General features: G+C 41.7%; 1 protein-coding gene across 1 annotated transcript in view; it reads right to left on the bottom strand.

Moving 5' to 3' along the window:
• The window catches only part of MTMR12 (myotubularin related protein 12), a 71,852-nt gene that overhangs the window by 29,009 nt on the left and 27,474 nt on the right, over positions 1–15,369 (bottom strand). Inside the window, exons 2-7 of the mRNA XM_012640537.1 lie at positions 13,267–13,327; positions 10,516–10,658; positions 9,379–9,451; positions 8,422–8,552; positions 6,753–6,846; positions 3,031–3,160 (exon numbers count right to left, since the gene is read on the bottom strand). Of these exons, the coding sequence (XP_012495991.1) occupies positions 3,031–3,160; positions 6,753–6,846; positions 8,422–8,552; positions 9,379–9,451; positions 10,516–10,658; positions 13,267–13,327 (632 nt within the window). The remainder of the gene's footprint in view (positions 1–3,030; positions 3,161–6,752; positions 6,847–8,421; positions 8,553–9,378; positions 9,452–10,515; positions 10,659–13,266; positions 13,328–15,369) is intronic.

The raw sequence follows: 15,369 nt of genomic DNA, 5'->3' as shown, positions 1-15,369 counted from the left end.
AGTTTAGTCATTAGGGTGAGTTTAGACTACAAAATAAACAGCCTCTCCAAGTACAGCATGATTTTATTCATGCAAAATTGTATGATCCACTCAGGCACAACCCCGAGCAGCAATGTGTCTTCCTCCTGTGCTGGCATCACTTCATAGGTCCCTCTGTGTTGTATGCACGCCACAGGGCTGCATACCTTCCTATATTGTTACAGGGAGGTGGAATGAGGAAAGGTTTTTCAGGAGGAGAATGAAAAAAGAGAAGAAATAGACCTGTGGTAGTGGAACAGCCAGCTCTGGCCTGCAAGAAGGAGAAGTAGACACTCAGTTTCTTATTCTTATCCAAACTGATTGGAGTCCCCCTCATCTAACTACTGATGGGGTTCTCATTAATTTATTCACTCTTTCTCCTATTTACTGAGCACCTCTTGGAAGCCAGGCACTGTGCTTGGTACTGAGGATAAACAAGGAGTAAAAACAGACTGTCCTTGATTTCACAGAGCTGGAGGTTGCAGAAACAAACATTAACCAAATAATGATACAGATAAAAATAAACTCTTGATTGCAGGATGTGCTATGAAGAGGGGCATACAGGGCAGTGAAAGCCCTCACAAGGAGACCTGACCTAGTCCTGAGAAAGCTAAGAAAGTGGTACCTGGGCTGAGAGCTGACCAATGAAGTGGAGTTAATTACATTTGTCCAACTACAAGCAAAAGGCACTTCCAGACAGGAGACTTCCAGGCAAGGCCCGTGGCAGGGAGGTATGGCCAGAGGGGTGCAACACAAAATTGGAGTCAAACCATGAAAGGCCTTGGAGCACTATACCAAGAACAGGGGGAAGCCACTGAGGCAGGAATAAGTATGATCACATGCATGTGGATAGGCACACTTGGCCTCCTATGTGGAGAACGGATGCTGGGGACCAGAGTGCACAGGGAAGACCATGCAGCCAACTATGACAGTGGTCTGGGGAGAAACAAGGCACAGCTTTTCCTGTATCATCCCTATGGGACAGAAAAGCAGGGTAGGGGAGAGCTTTATAAATGGGAAGGAGGAAAGAACAGGGTGGGGCTGACAGTGACACAGGGTGGGGGCATTCAGGGCCCTGCCGGCCCCTCTCCACTGTCACTACAGCTCACACTGTGACGGGGCTGGGGTGGGATGGGGACACTAACTTTGCAAATGTTTGAGATTGATCAAAATCAAAACTGATCTGCTGAAGAGGCCTATCAGTACTGTGAATACAAAGAGCTCTACAAAAAACATTTTATAACACCGTTAGCAGGGTGCTAAGAAGTATGGTCCAAAATGATAAGATTCCAGTTTCTAAAAACAGATTATGCAGAGTCATCCTTTAAAAATGTAGGTCAGATCACATCCCATCTCTGCTCAAGCTCCCCTCGTGGTCAGTCAAAGCCTCCGGGCGTCACCAGCCAGTGGCCTCCTCCCATCCCCACCCTCATCTCCTACTGCTCTTGCTCTTTCCTCTGCTCGCTCCTCCCCGGGCGCCTCACCACTCGGTACACAAGCTTCTGCCCCTACTCTTCCCTCTGCTGGGCACGCTCTGCCCTCAGGTGTCCTCTGACTCAATCCTTCTCTGCCTTCAAGGCTTTGCTCAAAGGCCACTTACATACAAACCTCCTGCCCAGTGCTCTCTCCATCCCCTCTAGCACTCCCTAACCCCTTACCTAATCTGTTTTTCTCCACAGCACTTACCTTTAATATGTTATAATCTACTTCTTTATTCTATCATTGTCTTCCTCCCACTAGAATGAAAGCCCTAGGAGGGCACAGGTTTTTAGGTATTCTGTTGATGGCTGCATCTCTAGTAGCTAGGACACTGCTTGGCACATGGTAGGCACTCAAAAATTTTTGTTGAATGAATAAAAGAAATATACAGGCCAGGCATGGTGGCTCACACCTGTAATCTTAGCACTCTGGGAGGCCGAGGTAGGAGAATCGCTTGAGCTCAGGAGTTTAAGACCAGCCTGAGCAAGAGTGAGACCGTCTCTACTAAAAACAGTAAAAATTAGCCAGGTGTGGTGACATGTACCTGTAGTCCCAGCTACTCGGGAGGCTGAGGCAAGAGTATCGCTTGAGCCCAGGAGTTTGAGGTTGCTGTGAGCTAGGCTGATGCCAGGGCACTTACTCTAGCCTGGGCAAAAAGAGTGAGACTCTGTCTCAAAAAAAAAAAAAAAAAAAAATAATATATACAATATAGAAGAAAGTAGACAATATGAATTCAGAAATGCCTCCCTAAGTTTTACACTTAGATTATAGATACAATAATGGCAACAATAAAAAAAAAGGATACGAATTCACTTTTGAGTATTTAAGAGACACTTTAAGGGTTTCTTTAAAAAGTTAGTATTCATGTGGAGAATGAAACCCTCATACACGGCTGGTGGGAATGTAAAATGGTGCAGTCTCTGGAAAACAGTGTGGCAGTTCCTCAAAAAGTTAAACACAGAGTTACCATATATGGCAATTCTACTTGTAGGTTATATACCCAAGAGAAATGGAAACATATCCACACAAAAATTTGTACATGAATGTTCATATGAGCATTATTCAGAAGAGCCCAAAAGTGAAAACAATGCAACTGCCCATCAACTAATGAATGGATAATAAAAGGTGGTATATTCATACCTTGGAATATTATTCGGCAATAAAAAAGAACGAAATTCTGATACATGCTAGAACATGACGAATTTTGAAAATATTATGCTAAGTAAACAAAGCCAGTCATAAAAGACCACATATTATGTGATTCCACTCATATGAAATGTCCAGGACAGGCAAATCTAGAGACAGAACGTAGATTAATGGTTGCCAAGGCTGGGGAGGAAGAGGAAGAGAGAGGTTTTGAGGGGGGAAATGGGGAGTGACTGCTAATAGGTATGGAGTTTTTCTGGGGGGGATGATGAAGATGTTCTAAAATTGACTATGATAATGACTGCACAATCCTGTGAATACACTAAAAAAGATTATACACTTCAAATGGGTGAATTGTATGGCATGTCCCCAGCATTAAAAGCTTACCTCTCACAGACTTTATAGCCTTCATTGACACTCACTGCTTTGTACTTCATGTTGCCTTTGGTCCGTTCCAATTCCCAACACCAGTCCTTAAGTGTGTCAAACATTACTGTATGGTTCTTGGGATCAGCGGCTAACAAAACAAAATTTAAAAGACAATAAAATCCTTTCATGAAGCACTGGTATTTTCATTATGTGAAAGTCCCTTCTAAGGTCCCAGTTTTCTCCACTAAGTCCATTTTTATCTAAGCAGAATGAATTCACTGCTTAATCCTAAATATGTTTCATTTTTTGGTCATTAATCCAAAATTATGACCAAGGCTCTGTCTTTTTATATTGTAGGAAAGGAATTATTCTTGTTCCATTCCTTGCAAAAGTCATTTATAGCTCCATTTTCAGTCATCTGACCATGAGATAATTGCTATAACACAAAAAGATCGTGTGAAGCACTGAAAGGCAGACTTGGCACAAATGCTAAAATGATGAACTATTTTTAGCCCTACCAATATGTGCATAAGATGGCAAACTGATGCGAATAGCATCCCAGATTCTTGAATGTAAATCCTCCTTCAGTTCGAAGATGCACTGCCTGTAAAAGGATTGTCCAGTGTGACAGCTGGTTACTAAAGGCCACAAACTGATCACAGTCATGGTGAGGGTCAGGGCCTGCCAGCCAAGGGCTGCATCAGGGTGATGGGTGCTTCTGCCTCTAACCCAGCCCAGCCACTATCTGTTAGAACAAAATGCCAGAAGCACTGCTTTTACCGCTCAGCATATATGTCCTTGGTCCTCTCACCACAGCACTGCTTGTAGGGGGTGGCATGCACCAAAAATAGCCTCCGGTATTTACACAAATTCTATCACAGATAAGTTTAAGCCTCTGCACATCTTAAAAAACCAAACCTTCTGGGAAAAACAAAGTGTTTGATGAAACTGCACCATCTGCTCCTTTTAATAAAACCAGATCATAGAACAAATAATAATGATGATGATAATAGTCAATGTTAATATAGCACTTACTATGTACCAGGCAATGTTCTGAGCATATTACATTTTATGAACTCAATCCTCACAATCCTATAGGATAGATAATATAATAGGTAATATTATTTCCTTAATTTTACAGATGAGGCACACAAAGGTCAGGTAACTTAGCCAGGTCACACAGCTAGGCAATGGTGGAACTGGAATTCAAACCCAGGCAGGTATAAAGGAAATTTCCATAAAGTACTAATGCAAAAAAAAAATTTCCGGGCCGGGCGCGGTGGCTCATGCCTGTAATCTTAGCTCTCTGGGAGGCTGAGGTGGGCGGATTGTTTGAGCTCAGGAGTTCGAGACCAGCCTGAGCAAGAGCGAGACCCCGCCTCTACTAAAATTAGAAAGACATTAATTGGCCAACTAAAAATATATACAAAAAAATTAGCCGGGCATGGTGGCGCATGCCTGTAGTCCCAGCTACTCGGGAGGCTGAGGCAGGAGGATAGCTTGAGCCCAGGAGTTTGAGGTTGCTGTGAGCTAGGATGACGCCACGGCACTTACTCTAGCCTGGGCAAAAAGAGTGAGACTCTGTCTCAAAAAAAAAAAAAAAAAAAAAAAAAAATTTCCCCATGGACATAAGTGATAACAATACTCCCACTCAGTACAGTTGGCCATTTTCTTAGCAATACAGGCAAGTATTTCCCTAAAATGCCATGTCATAATATTTTAGGACCTCTCAGCCAAAACTCATTTGTGAATTATTAAGCCAGAAAATAATTAAGGGTACTCACATTGCAAAGCACCCACCTCTACAAGCCCCTACTCAATGTAAAATCTAATTGGGCAATTAGCATCTATCAGTCATAACCTTTACTTCTCAAAAAAAAAAAAAATATGGGTTGGAAGGAAGAGAGGAGGAGGAGGATGGAATTAAAATAGAATAAAAGATGCTACATATCCTGGGCCTCTGGCACAAAAAGCCACCAGAAGGTAATGAAACTGCCAGGATTGATGAAGGTCAGAGTTCTGGCACGCTGATCAACATGCTGACAAGCTGAGAAACTGTCCTATGCTGGGTCCAGAACAAGAATCAGGATATAAAGAGACAAAATTTCTAAAATAGACTATGATTTTTCAAATGTGCACTCAGTAAATGTTTATATAAATTACAGTAATCAAAGAAGTCATATTTGTATACCTCATATAGCTGCAGCTATAAGCCAGCACCCAGTTAATAAGCACTTGTATATATAGCTACAGGGAAAAGATATCATTCACAAAGATAAATTTATTGAATTAAGGAACACATTTTATGTTCAGCCTAATATGAGTGTGAAGTGTATTCTATGTCAGTACAATTCTCTGAACATAATCTGTCCTGAAGAATATGCAGTTTGCTCTCAACTAATTCTCATTTAATGACTATCGCCCACGTGCCATGCATTTAACAATTTATAATCTTCACAGGACTTCAAGGGAAGTATTAACACTGCTGTTTTTAAAATGAGAAAACAGAGGTCCCAAGAGTTAAGTGTCATCCTCAAACTACACAATGAGAAAGCAGCTGGGCCAGGATTTGAACTCAGGTGGGACACAAACCAAAACCCATACCTTTTCTACTAATTACTGTAATTCCCAAAATGCAACATGCTCTCTGAGATATCTACATCTCTGTACATGCCAATCCCTCTGCCTAAAATACCCCTCTAAGCCTATCAGATGCTCCCACAGCCTCCACTATCAGCAGAGGCACAGCATTCTCCCTCTGACAGTCTGCCCCTCCCCCAGAGTGGATGGGCACTTCCCTCAGAGGGCACGTCACTCAGGTGCCTCTCCTATTTGACTTTATGTTCCTTGAGGGCAAGGATTTAGTCCTGTTCACCTCAACATCTACACAAGGCCTAGCCCACAGCAAGCATATAATAAATGTTTACTAAATGAGTAGATAGCAACAAAGCAACTCTGTATTCCAAAAAGATATTACAAAGCCTTATATGCTTTTAAAAGAAACTGCCACTTCCCTGACAAAAAAGCACAGGAGACTGAGGATCACTAAATGTCAACTTCATGTTAAGAGTAATAGGCAGAGCAAGTGAACAGGCTGAGGCAAGAGAACTAGAGAAGGAAGAAGACAGACATCTGTAAAAACATGTCCGATGCTAGGCGTTGTTAATGGCTAATTCAGATGGCCAGAGTTTCTTACTTAAAAGATTGCTCTCTTTTTCAGCAAAGTGAATGGAAAACATTTGGAACCTTAAGTTTTCTTTTAGCAAACTAGTTTTCTGATATGCTTTTCGTATGTACAACTGTCTCATTTCCCCCCAAGTATTTGCTACAAAGCATGTTCTGGTTATTTAAAAACTTTCTAGAATGCAAGATATTCTCTAGAGTCTTGTGAAACGAAATCGAGTACATTTAAGTGGAAAAAGAACACAGGGACAAACATAGTTATTTTAAACTTGTTTCAGTTTTGTGTCTCTATAGTCTCACATTCCCAGTTATATTGATTTTATCTTTCATAAGAAGCAACAAACCTAAAAGATAAGTTAAAACAAAGATCACAAGGAAAAACAAAGTAGAAACCTTCTGACTGAATCCCTCAAGCAAGAGGTGACCCCCAATAGCTAGAGAAGGGAGGGGGAAAGAAACCGAAAACCACCCATGGGTGGGTTTCTTCCCTCATTGGTTTCAGGTGGGAATTGGAAGGGTCCTGCCTACCTTCAAATGAAAACCCAGAAGAGACTTACCTGTATTGTTTTGTGTAGCAGTTGCATAGGAAAACAGAAACAATCGTTTAAGCAGTTTAGGAGCCTGAGTATGATGAATTATGCCACTGACAATCTAGAAAAGAACAGACCAGTGGATATAGTTACGCTTTTGACAGACGAACTCTTAAGAGAGACAAGAGTCAAAGTGTCTAGGTTCTCAGTTATGCTAATGGGGCTCCAGTGAACAATACGTTAACTCCTATGGAGGTCTGTATCTATGATGTTAGCTCTTGGATAATCCCAAATCAAGAGAATGCTAGCTATTTTGTCAGGTTTCCTAAGAACTCTGAATTTCTAGGAAAATTTTTAAAACATAGTCTAATTTCTCAAAAGCAAAGTATTAAAAAACTTAAGAGTCATATTAAAGTCAGATACTCCAAAAATCTGACTTATCAAAGACCTACAGCTGATAACCAGCTTCAGCAACATAGAGAGACTCTGTCTTTACAAAAAATATAAAAATTAGCCAGGTGCGGTGGTACATGTCTGTAGTCCCAGCTACCCGGGAGGCTGAGGCAGGAGGATTGCTCGAGCCTGGGAGTTTGAGGTTGCAGTGAGCTATGATGACACCACTGCACTCTAGCCCAGAGACAGAGCAAGACCCCGTTTCAAAAAAAAAAAAAAAAGACAGCTGATATCAGATAATAACCAAGACACTAAGCTGTTCTCTGACCCACTTGTCGTGGCCTTTAAGAACTTCTAGAAGATGAGGGAAAGAAATCAATCTGTCACGTTTTCTGTTGGTCTATCGTGCCAAAAAAAAAAGTATGTTTGGACAGATGACTAAAACCATCAATCAAACCAAAGTTTCTGGCTTCTCAGGGAATTTTCCATATCTACAACACTTTTTTCCTGCTCAGAATAGACACCAGAGTTGCGTTTATTATTCTAACTGAACTACCACACTAACTGAAAGAAAATTAAGGAGTTACCTGTAAGTGTCCATAACTCACTGTAGCCAAGACAATATACATGAACTGGCCTCTTGCTAGGTTTCTCCTGATGTATTTACTATGAGAGTGGCAAATTTGAGACCCTCAATATCTTAATAAGAGAAATCCTGGAAGTTACAATAAATATCAAACTGATACAGCCACTTTTTGAGTTCCTCCAGTTACATATCTCGACTTGCTGTGGCAACCAGGAGATTAAGTTTAGTCCCCAAGAGCATATCTGATGACTTGGCTTTGCTCATCTGACTTGTGTACCTCCTCCTTCCATGCACAACCACTACCTCCCAGCAGTGAACTCATTTACTCACAGGAGTTGTAAGCTCACCTCTGAGAGCTACTATCTTTTAGAAAGGCTGTCAGAGGTGGGGGAAGAGGGATAAACTTTTAGCTGTCCCATCCTTCCCTTTCCCCAACCGCCACCTGACCTGGTTTACCACCTCCCACCATTTAGTGGCTGTGGGAATAAAAACATTATGAATTGAAGGATTAAATGTACCATGTGCCAAGATGATAATACAGGCATGCTTTCCCAAATTGCCTCTCACATGCTAATCAAAGAATATGGGATTATAACCAATTTCAACTTCACAGAGTGAATAAGCTACCCTAAACCTTCCCGCAACGTAAGCAAACACTTGAGCTAGTGGGGAAAACCTGATGGGAAATAAAACCTGAAAACACATGCAACTAGTTACCCTTTTGACTTCTTCTTCCTTTGTGTACCTCAGACAGAAGTGGAACACTCGCAGGTCTTTGCAGTGGATGATGAGTTTCTCGGGGTACTTCTTCAATTGTCCAAAGAGAGTTTTTTTTTTCTCATCAAACACTACAGATCAATGATAAAATCAGGAAGGAAAATTATGTTATATGGCAATAAATTAATGCTAAAGAAACAAGGTAGACTATTCACTTCCAAGAATACATTTCAAAAGCAAGAGGAAAGGTGCTGCCTGCCTTCTGAGCGACTGTCTCCAGCAGGGGCCCAGGCTCTCTGAGTGCAGTTAGGGTTCCTCATTCCTCTGGAGTAAGCACACGACCAAGGCAGACTGGCCACTGTCAGCAGAACTGACTCCACTGGCTTAAAGAAAACTCAGTTCTTAAAGCTGAGATTATAAGAGATGGGAGGGAGATTGCTAGGGACATGCTTTCATGACAGTCAACTCTGACACCTCCCTCCCTGTCCCAGAATTTGGACTCACTCAGCACCTACTGGTGTTGAGATCATAAATGGTTACTGAATGATTTCTGAAGATGTCCTAAATACAAAATGGAGAAGTGGAACAGAGAGGCTTGGCAGGAGAGGCTTATTTAGTCACCAGAAAAGATATCCTAATGCAATACAACAGATCTTTATCAGATTAGCCTGTAAAGTAAAACCTACACAGCTAACACTGATAGCAAAAGTACAATCAACATGTAATAGATAATGGCATTGTGTGGAATATTAGAAATAACAGGTTCCAAGTTCAAGTCCAAGCTCCTCCAGCTAAGTGACCCCAAACATGCCACTTCACATCTCAATTTTATCATCCATAAAGCTGATTTAAACAGTGTATGTGAAAAAATTTTAGTAAATTATAAATGGTCATAAAATTATTATCATCATTATCAGCTATCCTTTCAAAGGCTGGTAAGGGAAAACTGATACTTACCTCCATAAATCTGATCAACACAGTGAAGTGTAATGTCATTTTCTCCTATAACCTTATTCTTAAATTGAGTTTCCTAAAAAATTCAAAAGAAAACAACTGTGACTCCTCTCTGTGCACAGTTATACATTTATGGGCAGAGCAAATCACTCCTCACGTGTATTAAGAAAAATGGGGAAACACAGCCACATCCCTAAGAAAGGGACAGCGAAGTGTGTGAGCATTCACTTTTCAAACTCGGGCAGAACATGCCATTTCAGGGCTGCTCCCAGGCAAACCCACCAGGCCACACATGATCACTTTGAAACGTGGGAAATGATGTGCAGATTAGCTTTTCTCCACACAAATGTGAATAGGTGACTGATGCAACTACCCGAAGACAGCTTTAGGAAGAAAACACTGGGAGATTCAAGTTTCCGGTAAATGGTGTTTTTGTACAGGACTATGAACGAAGAGCAGACGGAGGAGGCAGCACCGATGCTGCTGTTTAAAGAGCAAGAGTGGTCTGGCATGGCTGGCATAGTGGCGCCAGGAAGACCCTTGGCTGGGTTTCCACTAACATACGGGGCTCTCTTAGCAGTGTGGGTTCTCTGTTTCCTCAACTGCTCATTCTTCATAAGTACGGGCCAGTCTTAGAAGGATGCTGCTACTAGGTTCAGATTAAACATAAAATTCAAAGACAGCATTCACTACCAGTTTCGTTATTGAACTTAGTTCCTGATTTGAGGAAGAGTTTAGTATAAAGAAAATATAGGGAACTAGTATTTTTAAGAAAAATTGACGGTGTCAACCTGTGAGGTCAAAGCAAGCCAACGTGACATGAGGCACAGGTGGAAAATTTCTAAGTGGTTCTACTACTGAAAGGAGACCCTGAAGGACAGAGAGCAGACCCGTGATGAGAAGGACTTCTGTCTTTTGTTTATATTTATTGGAGGGGGAGTAATTGAAAAGCTGAGAAAAAGACAAATTCACAACTAGACTGTTCTCCCCAAACTCTGCCAAATGCAGCTGATACATACAGGACTTCTGTCCTTTGTGTTTCTGTGTTGGGGGTGGAGTAATTGAGAAGCTAGGAAAAAAGACAACAGAGCCACAACTGCACTGCTGCCCCCAACTCAGCCAAATGCAGCTCATACATACATCATTATCCAGTGCAGATTCATCATCACCCAAGAAAGCAATCTTGAAGTCTGTGCAGACAAGTCTCCCATAGACCCCATGCTGACAAGAATCTTCCTGGACATACTTCAGTACTGTGCTGGCTTCACAAAGCAGCTGCTCACCTGGTACAAATCAAAACAAGTCCTCCTTAGAGTCCTCAGGAAACATACAGTATGCAAACACTGAAAGCTTTTCAGCCCTATTTATGTAAGGACAAACACAATACAATGCAGCACTTCAGAACTTTATACTTTTCGGCATGGCAGGAGCTACAAAACATAGGGGAGATGATGAAGCCAAAATATAGGGGAGATGATGAAGCAGAGTAGAAATCATCAACAAGTGAAATCAAAATGGCTCAGACACACCTTCCCACAGGACATTCCTCTGTCTTCTCACTGGGAATAATGGAAGTTTCCAAATAGGTGGTAATGATCTCAGCTGCACTTTTAAGCATAGATGTTTTTTATTACTCTGACCTAGGCAGATGTTCCACAGAAGCAATACCCTAAATGAGCAGACACACAGGCCCACCGGTGTGCCCTAGAATGCAGATCCCAAGCCCACTTTCCTGTGAGGGGGGCCCTTTCTAATGATGGAATTGCTAAGAGAGAGCAGGGTGTCTCCCTGGCCCCAGGGCTTCCAGGCAGCTTCCTCATACATAAGAGGTGCTGCTGCCTCTTGAAGCGTGACCACCCTCATTCTGGCTCCATGCTGGGAGGAAAAAGGAGGTCAGAGGTTTGTGGGAAAAAAAACTGTTTCCTCTCTTTCTTAGTTGAGAGTATTTCCTCTCAATGTGTCACCTTCTCCTGTTCGATCTAGGCATCCAGCCCATGTGAGAAGCTGCAGTGCCTGGAAACAGAGCACTTCTTTTTACAGTCAGAAAGATTAGGATTGGGGGATAGGTAAGTATTTTCTGCTCCTTGGAAGCAGGGAAGCTCATGAGGACAGGAAAAAGAGAAGACTATGGGGGGAATGAAAAACTAAGTGTAAATGCTTTGCAACCAAAAACACCAAAAAGGAATTTTCTTCTCATCCAACAGATTACCATCTTCCCCTCAGAATCTCCCTCTACTTATCTCCTTCAAGGTCTTTATGTTTACTTTTTGGCTCAAAATTCATTTAGTCTAGCTTTCAATATAAAAACAAGAGTTTCAGACACTCCAAAGGGACTCATATTACGGTGTTAGGGTTTTTTCCCCCCCATCTCTCAAGGGGTTAATTACCTCCAGCTGAAACACTAAGGAAATACCGGAAGATGGCTCTGTCACTAGGTCAGCCTTCGGAGAGACCACAGAGTTTGAAGAAAACAATGAAGTCAGGGCCTCATTAGAGTTTAAAATCTTCCCAGAAAAAGTGTCTCAGCTCAGTCTAAGGTAGAAGACATGTGAGCAAGGCTTCCTGTGCTTTCAACTCCCAATGTGAAACAGCTTTTAATAGTTAGGCTCCCCCTAAGACCAGGCCAGTCCCCTCCTATGGTCATGTACTAGAGACCAGGTATTAGCACGTGCTGGCTAACACAATATTCCTTGTAACCCTCTGCAAACACGGCACGCTGTGCCATAGTAGTCAACTTGTTTGTACCAGGTACAGAGTCTGGAATCATGAGAGTTGGGAGCCGGAAATGACCTTAGACTAGTTTAGGAAACTGAGGCTCAGAGAAGTTAACTGTGAACTCACCACTACACACCTAGAAGAGACCATCAAGAAATCCAGGAGAGGAGAGAATATATGTAACACTAAGCTAAAAATAAAAGTTAATTCCAGAATCTATGACCCCAAGAAAAGGGAAAATAGCAGGAGATATGAATTAAGGTTTAGGTCATCATTACAGAAAAAAAGCCTTTGAAATTTAAAAATATCAAAAGAAGTTATAGGAGTCCAATGTATTTTACCAAATAAGGTGGATCAGTCAGAAACTTGCACAGATTCATATCCCCTCAATAAACTGGAATAAAACAAAAAATACCAGAACGAAGCCTCTATTGTTTGGGGAAAATGTACCTAAAAAACTTATCAAAAAAAAGCTATTTTGGATTGGGAAAAAGAAAGTAGAAAAAGAATTAAATACACAGATCACAGAATATCCTGTATATGGAGAGGATACATCAAGTAGTTTCTGTTCCTGAACTCAGAAATGATTATAATTTAAGCTATAGTCACTTTCCTCCATCTCAAAAATATCCAACCAATCCAGACTCTTTCATAATGACTGAAGAGCAAAGTCCTGAGGGTTCCAGGGTTGGTAAACCCCAGCATCCCTGTACATGTTGCTCAGATGCACATGTATAGACCAATGGGTGAGGCCACCCGCGAAAGCTTGTCCTGGGAGGCCCAGGCAGCTGCACCATTCAAGGGCAGGAAGAGGGTATGGGGTGTACCGCTCTGCTGGGGTCTGACATTTTCTTAACCAACATACTCACTAGATGGGGCCAAGTAGGATGACCTGAAAAAGGCCTCATTTGCTTGTGAAAGAGGTGAGAATTTCCCAGGTTTATTTTCATTAGCTTGGGGGAAGAGGAAACAAGAAAAATTCTTTGTAGATGTTGTAATACTCAGACCCAGGTGTGTAGTTATTGAACTAAAGACCTTGATATTTTTGTCCAACTCACTATTGTCACATGCAAGAGAATGAAAACAAAGGAGTTTATATATAGCAAGACTTTGGTTGATGTAATTTATCACTGGCTTTGAGCTACATATGGGTTATGATGCTAACATGGCAGTTACCTGGCAACAAGTGAAGTGTTACTTCCTTCTCTGTTACTTCCTTTTCATTTGTGTGAATTTCCTAAAAGAGAAAAGAGGGTAATAATTTTTCTTTGTTTAAGGGTTCAAAATGAACAACATACATCCATGCTTTCGGTACACACATTAAAATATATACCCTCAGGAGCTCTTTGTTTATTTGACAAGCTAGTTACTTTTTTAAAAAGTGTTTTTAACTAAAGGAAGATAGAAAATTTCAATGTTAGGGACAGTCAATGCATTAAACTAATTATTCAGGATTGACAACAGAGGGGCAGGGGCAGGCAATTCCTTATGAGGAATAAGGGTCACACAGCAAAGCAAGGCATCTCAAACAGAGTCAGAAAGAGAATAGAAGCCATGCCACAGCGTGGTTCCCCTTTTCCCTCCAGTAAGAATCACAGGCTAGAAGCAAGAAAAGATTGTGTATTCTTGAGAGAAAATGGACATATGGGAAGGCTTGAAGGCAGGAAAATGTGAATGTATCCAGTCAGCATTGATCCATCTACTCTGTAGCACACCAGTACTCAGTAAAGATGGCTGGAACATTCTTTGCCCATTCTAAGTTACCTAAAACCACAAGACAGTGCCAAGGGGTGCAATCACTTCTAATGGGGAATCCAAGCCAGGTTCTGTGTCATTGCTTATCAATAAAAATATATTCAAGTGTCTCTATTTTAGGCTGTGTTTATTGGATATTCAAAGATAATTAGCAAACCTTAATGAATTAATGGACCAAAGTGACAATAAATGGCTGTTAATGTAACAAAAAGGGACAGATGGGCCTTGTAATGATATCTACCACACCATCTATGAAGTGTTCTTGCCAAAATATCTAACCTCAGTCTGCTTGAACTTTCACACCAATCAACCAATTTATAAGAAATACCAGAGGCCAGGCTCAGTGGCTCACACCTGTAATCCCGGCACTTTGGGAGGCTGAGGTGGAAGGATTGCTTGAAGCCAGGAGTTTGAGACCAGTCTGGGTAACATAGCAAGACCCTGTCTCTACAAAAAATTTAAAAGACTAGCCGGCATAGTAACGTACACATGTAGTCCCAGCTTCAGCAGAGGAATTCAAGGCTGCAATGAGCTACGATTGCGCCACTGCACTCCAGCCTGAGTGATAAAAGGATATCCTCTCAAAGAAGAAGAAAAAAATCAAAAAGAAATACTAAGACAGAGAAACATGTTAAATGACACACCACGGGTATGCAATCAGTCAAATTCTGACTGTGGAAAATTCTACAAGACACAAGTTTTGTTAACAAATAATACTAGATTTTTTTTTTTTTTAGAAAATTCTGGGTGCAAAAAGTTTTCTGAATTTGTTAATTCAGACTCAAATGTGGCATTAGAAGAAACTTGGGTACAGCTGAGGCAAAGACTCACTATATGGCCATTTTTTTTTTTTTCTAAGACAGAGTCTTACTATGCCACCCTGGGTAGAATGCAGTGGCGTCAGCAACCTCCAACTCCTGGGCTCAAGGGATCCTCCTGCCTCAGCCTCCCAAGTAGTTGTAGTTGGACTACAGGTACACGCCATGACGCCCAGCTAATTTCTCTATTTTTAGTAGAAACGGGGTCTCAATCTCGCTCAGGCTGGTCTCGAACTCCTGATCTCAAGCAATCCTCCCACCTCAGCCTCCCAGAGTGCTAGGATTACAGGTGTGAGTCACCTCACCTGGCCTAGAAAGCCCGTCTTGAGACTAAAGAAGAATGCCATGGCTTTTCCAGAGAGCCCATATTGAGATGGTCTATTTTGAAGGTGACTGCAATTTCCATCCCAGGAGATGCCAAAAACTCAAGCCTGAGGCAGGGCTTCTCAAACTTGGGGCAGGTCAGATCACTGGGATGCCTGTTACCTACATACTCTCAGGCCCCCCACAAGCCTACGGACTTAGAGTGTGGGGATGCAGGCTGGCCCTCTGGTTTTGTAAAACGCTCCCCTGATGATTCTGATGCATTGCTCTGGGATTTAAGAAAGAGGGACCATTCTTGCACATGTAAATGCTATGAGCGTTTTGGTGACTTAAAAATTCCTGTTGAGCGTTCTCATCATTTGTTATTGGCAAAGAACTAAAT

Source organism: Propithecus coquereli, unplaced genomic scaffold (genome assembly GCF_000956105.1).
Source record: "Propithecus coquereli isolate 6110/MARCELLA unplaced genomic scaffold, Pcoq_1.0 Scaffold154, whole genome shotgun sequence".
Lineage (NCBI taxonomy): Eukaryota > Metazoa > Chordata > Mammalia > Primates > Indriidae > Propithecus > Propithecus coquereli.
This window is presented reverse-complemented; position numbering and strand designations above follow the sequence as displayed.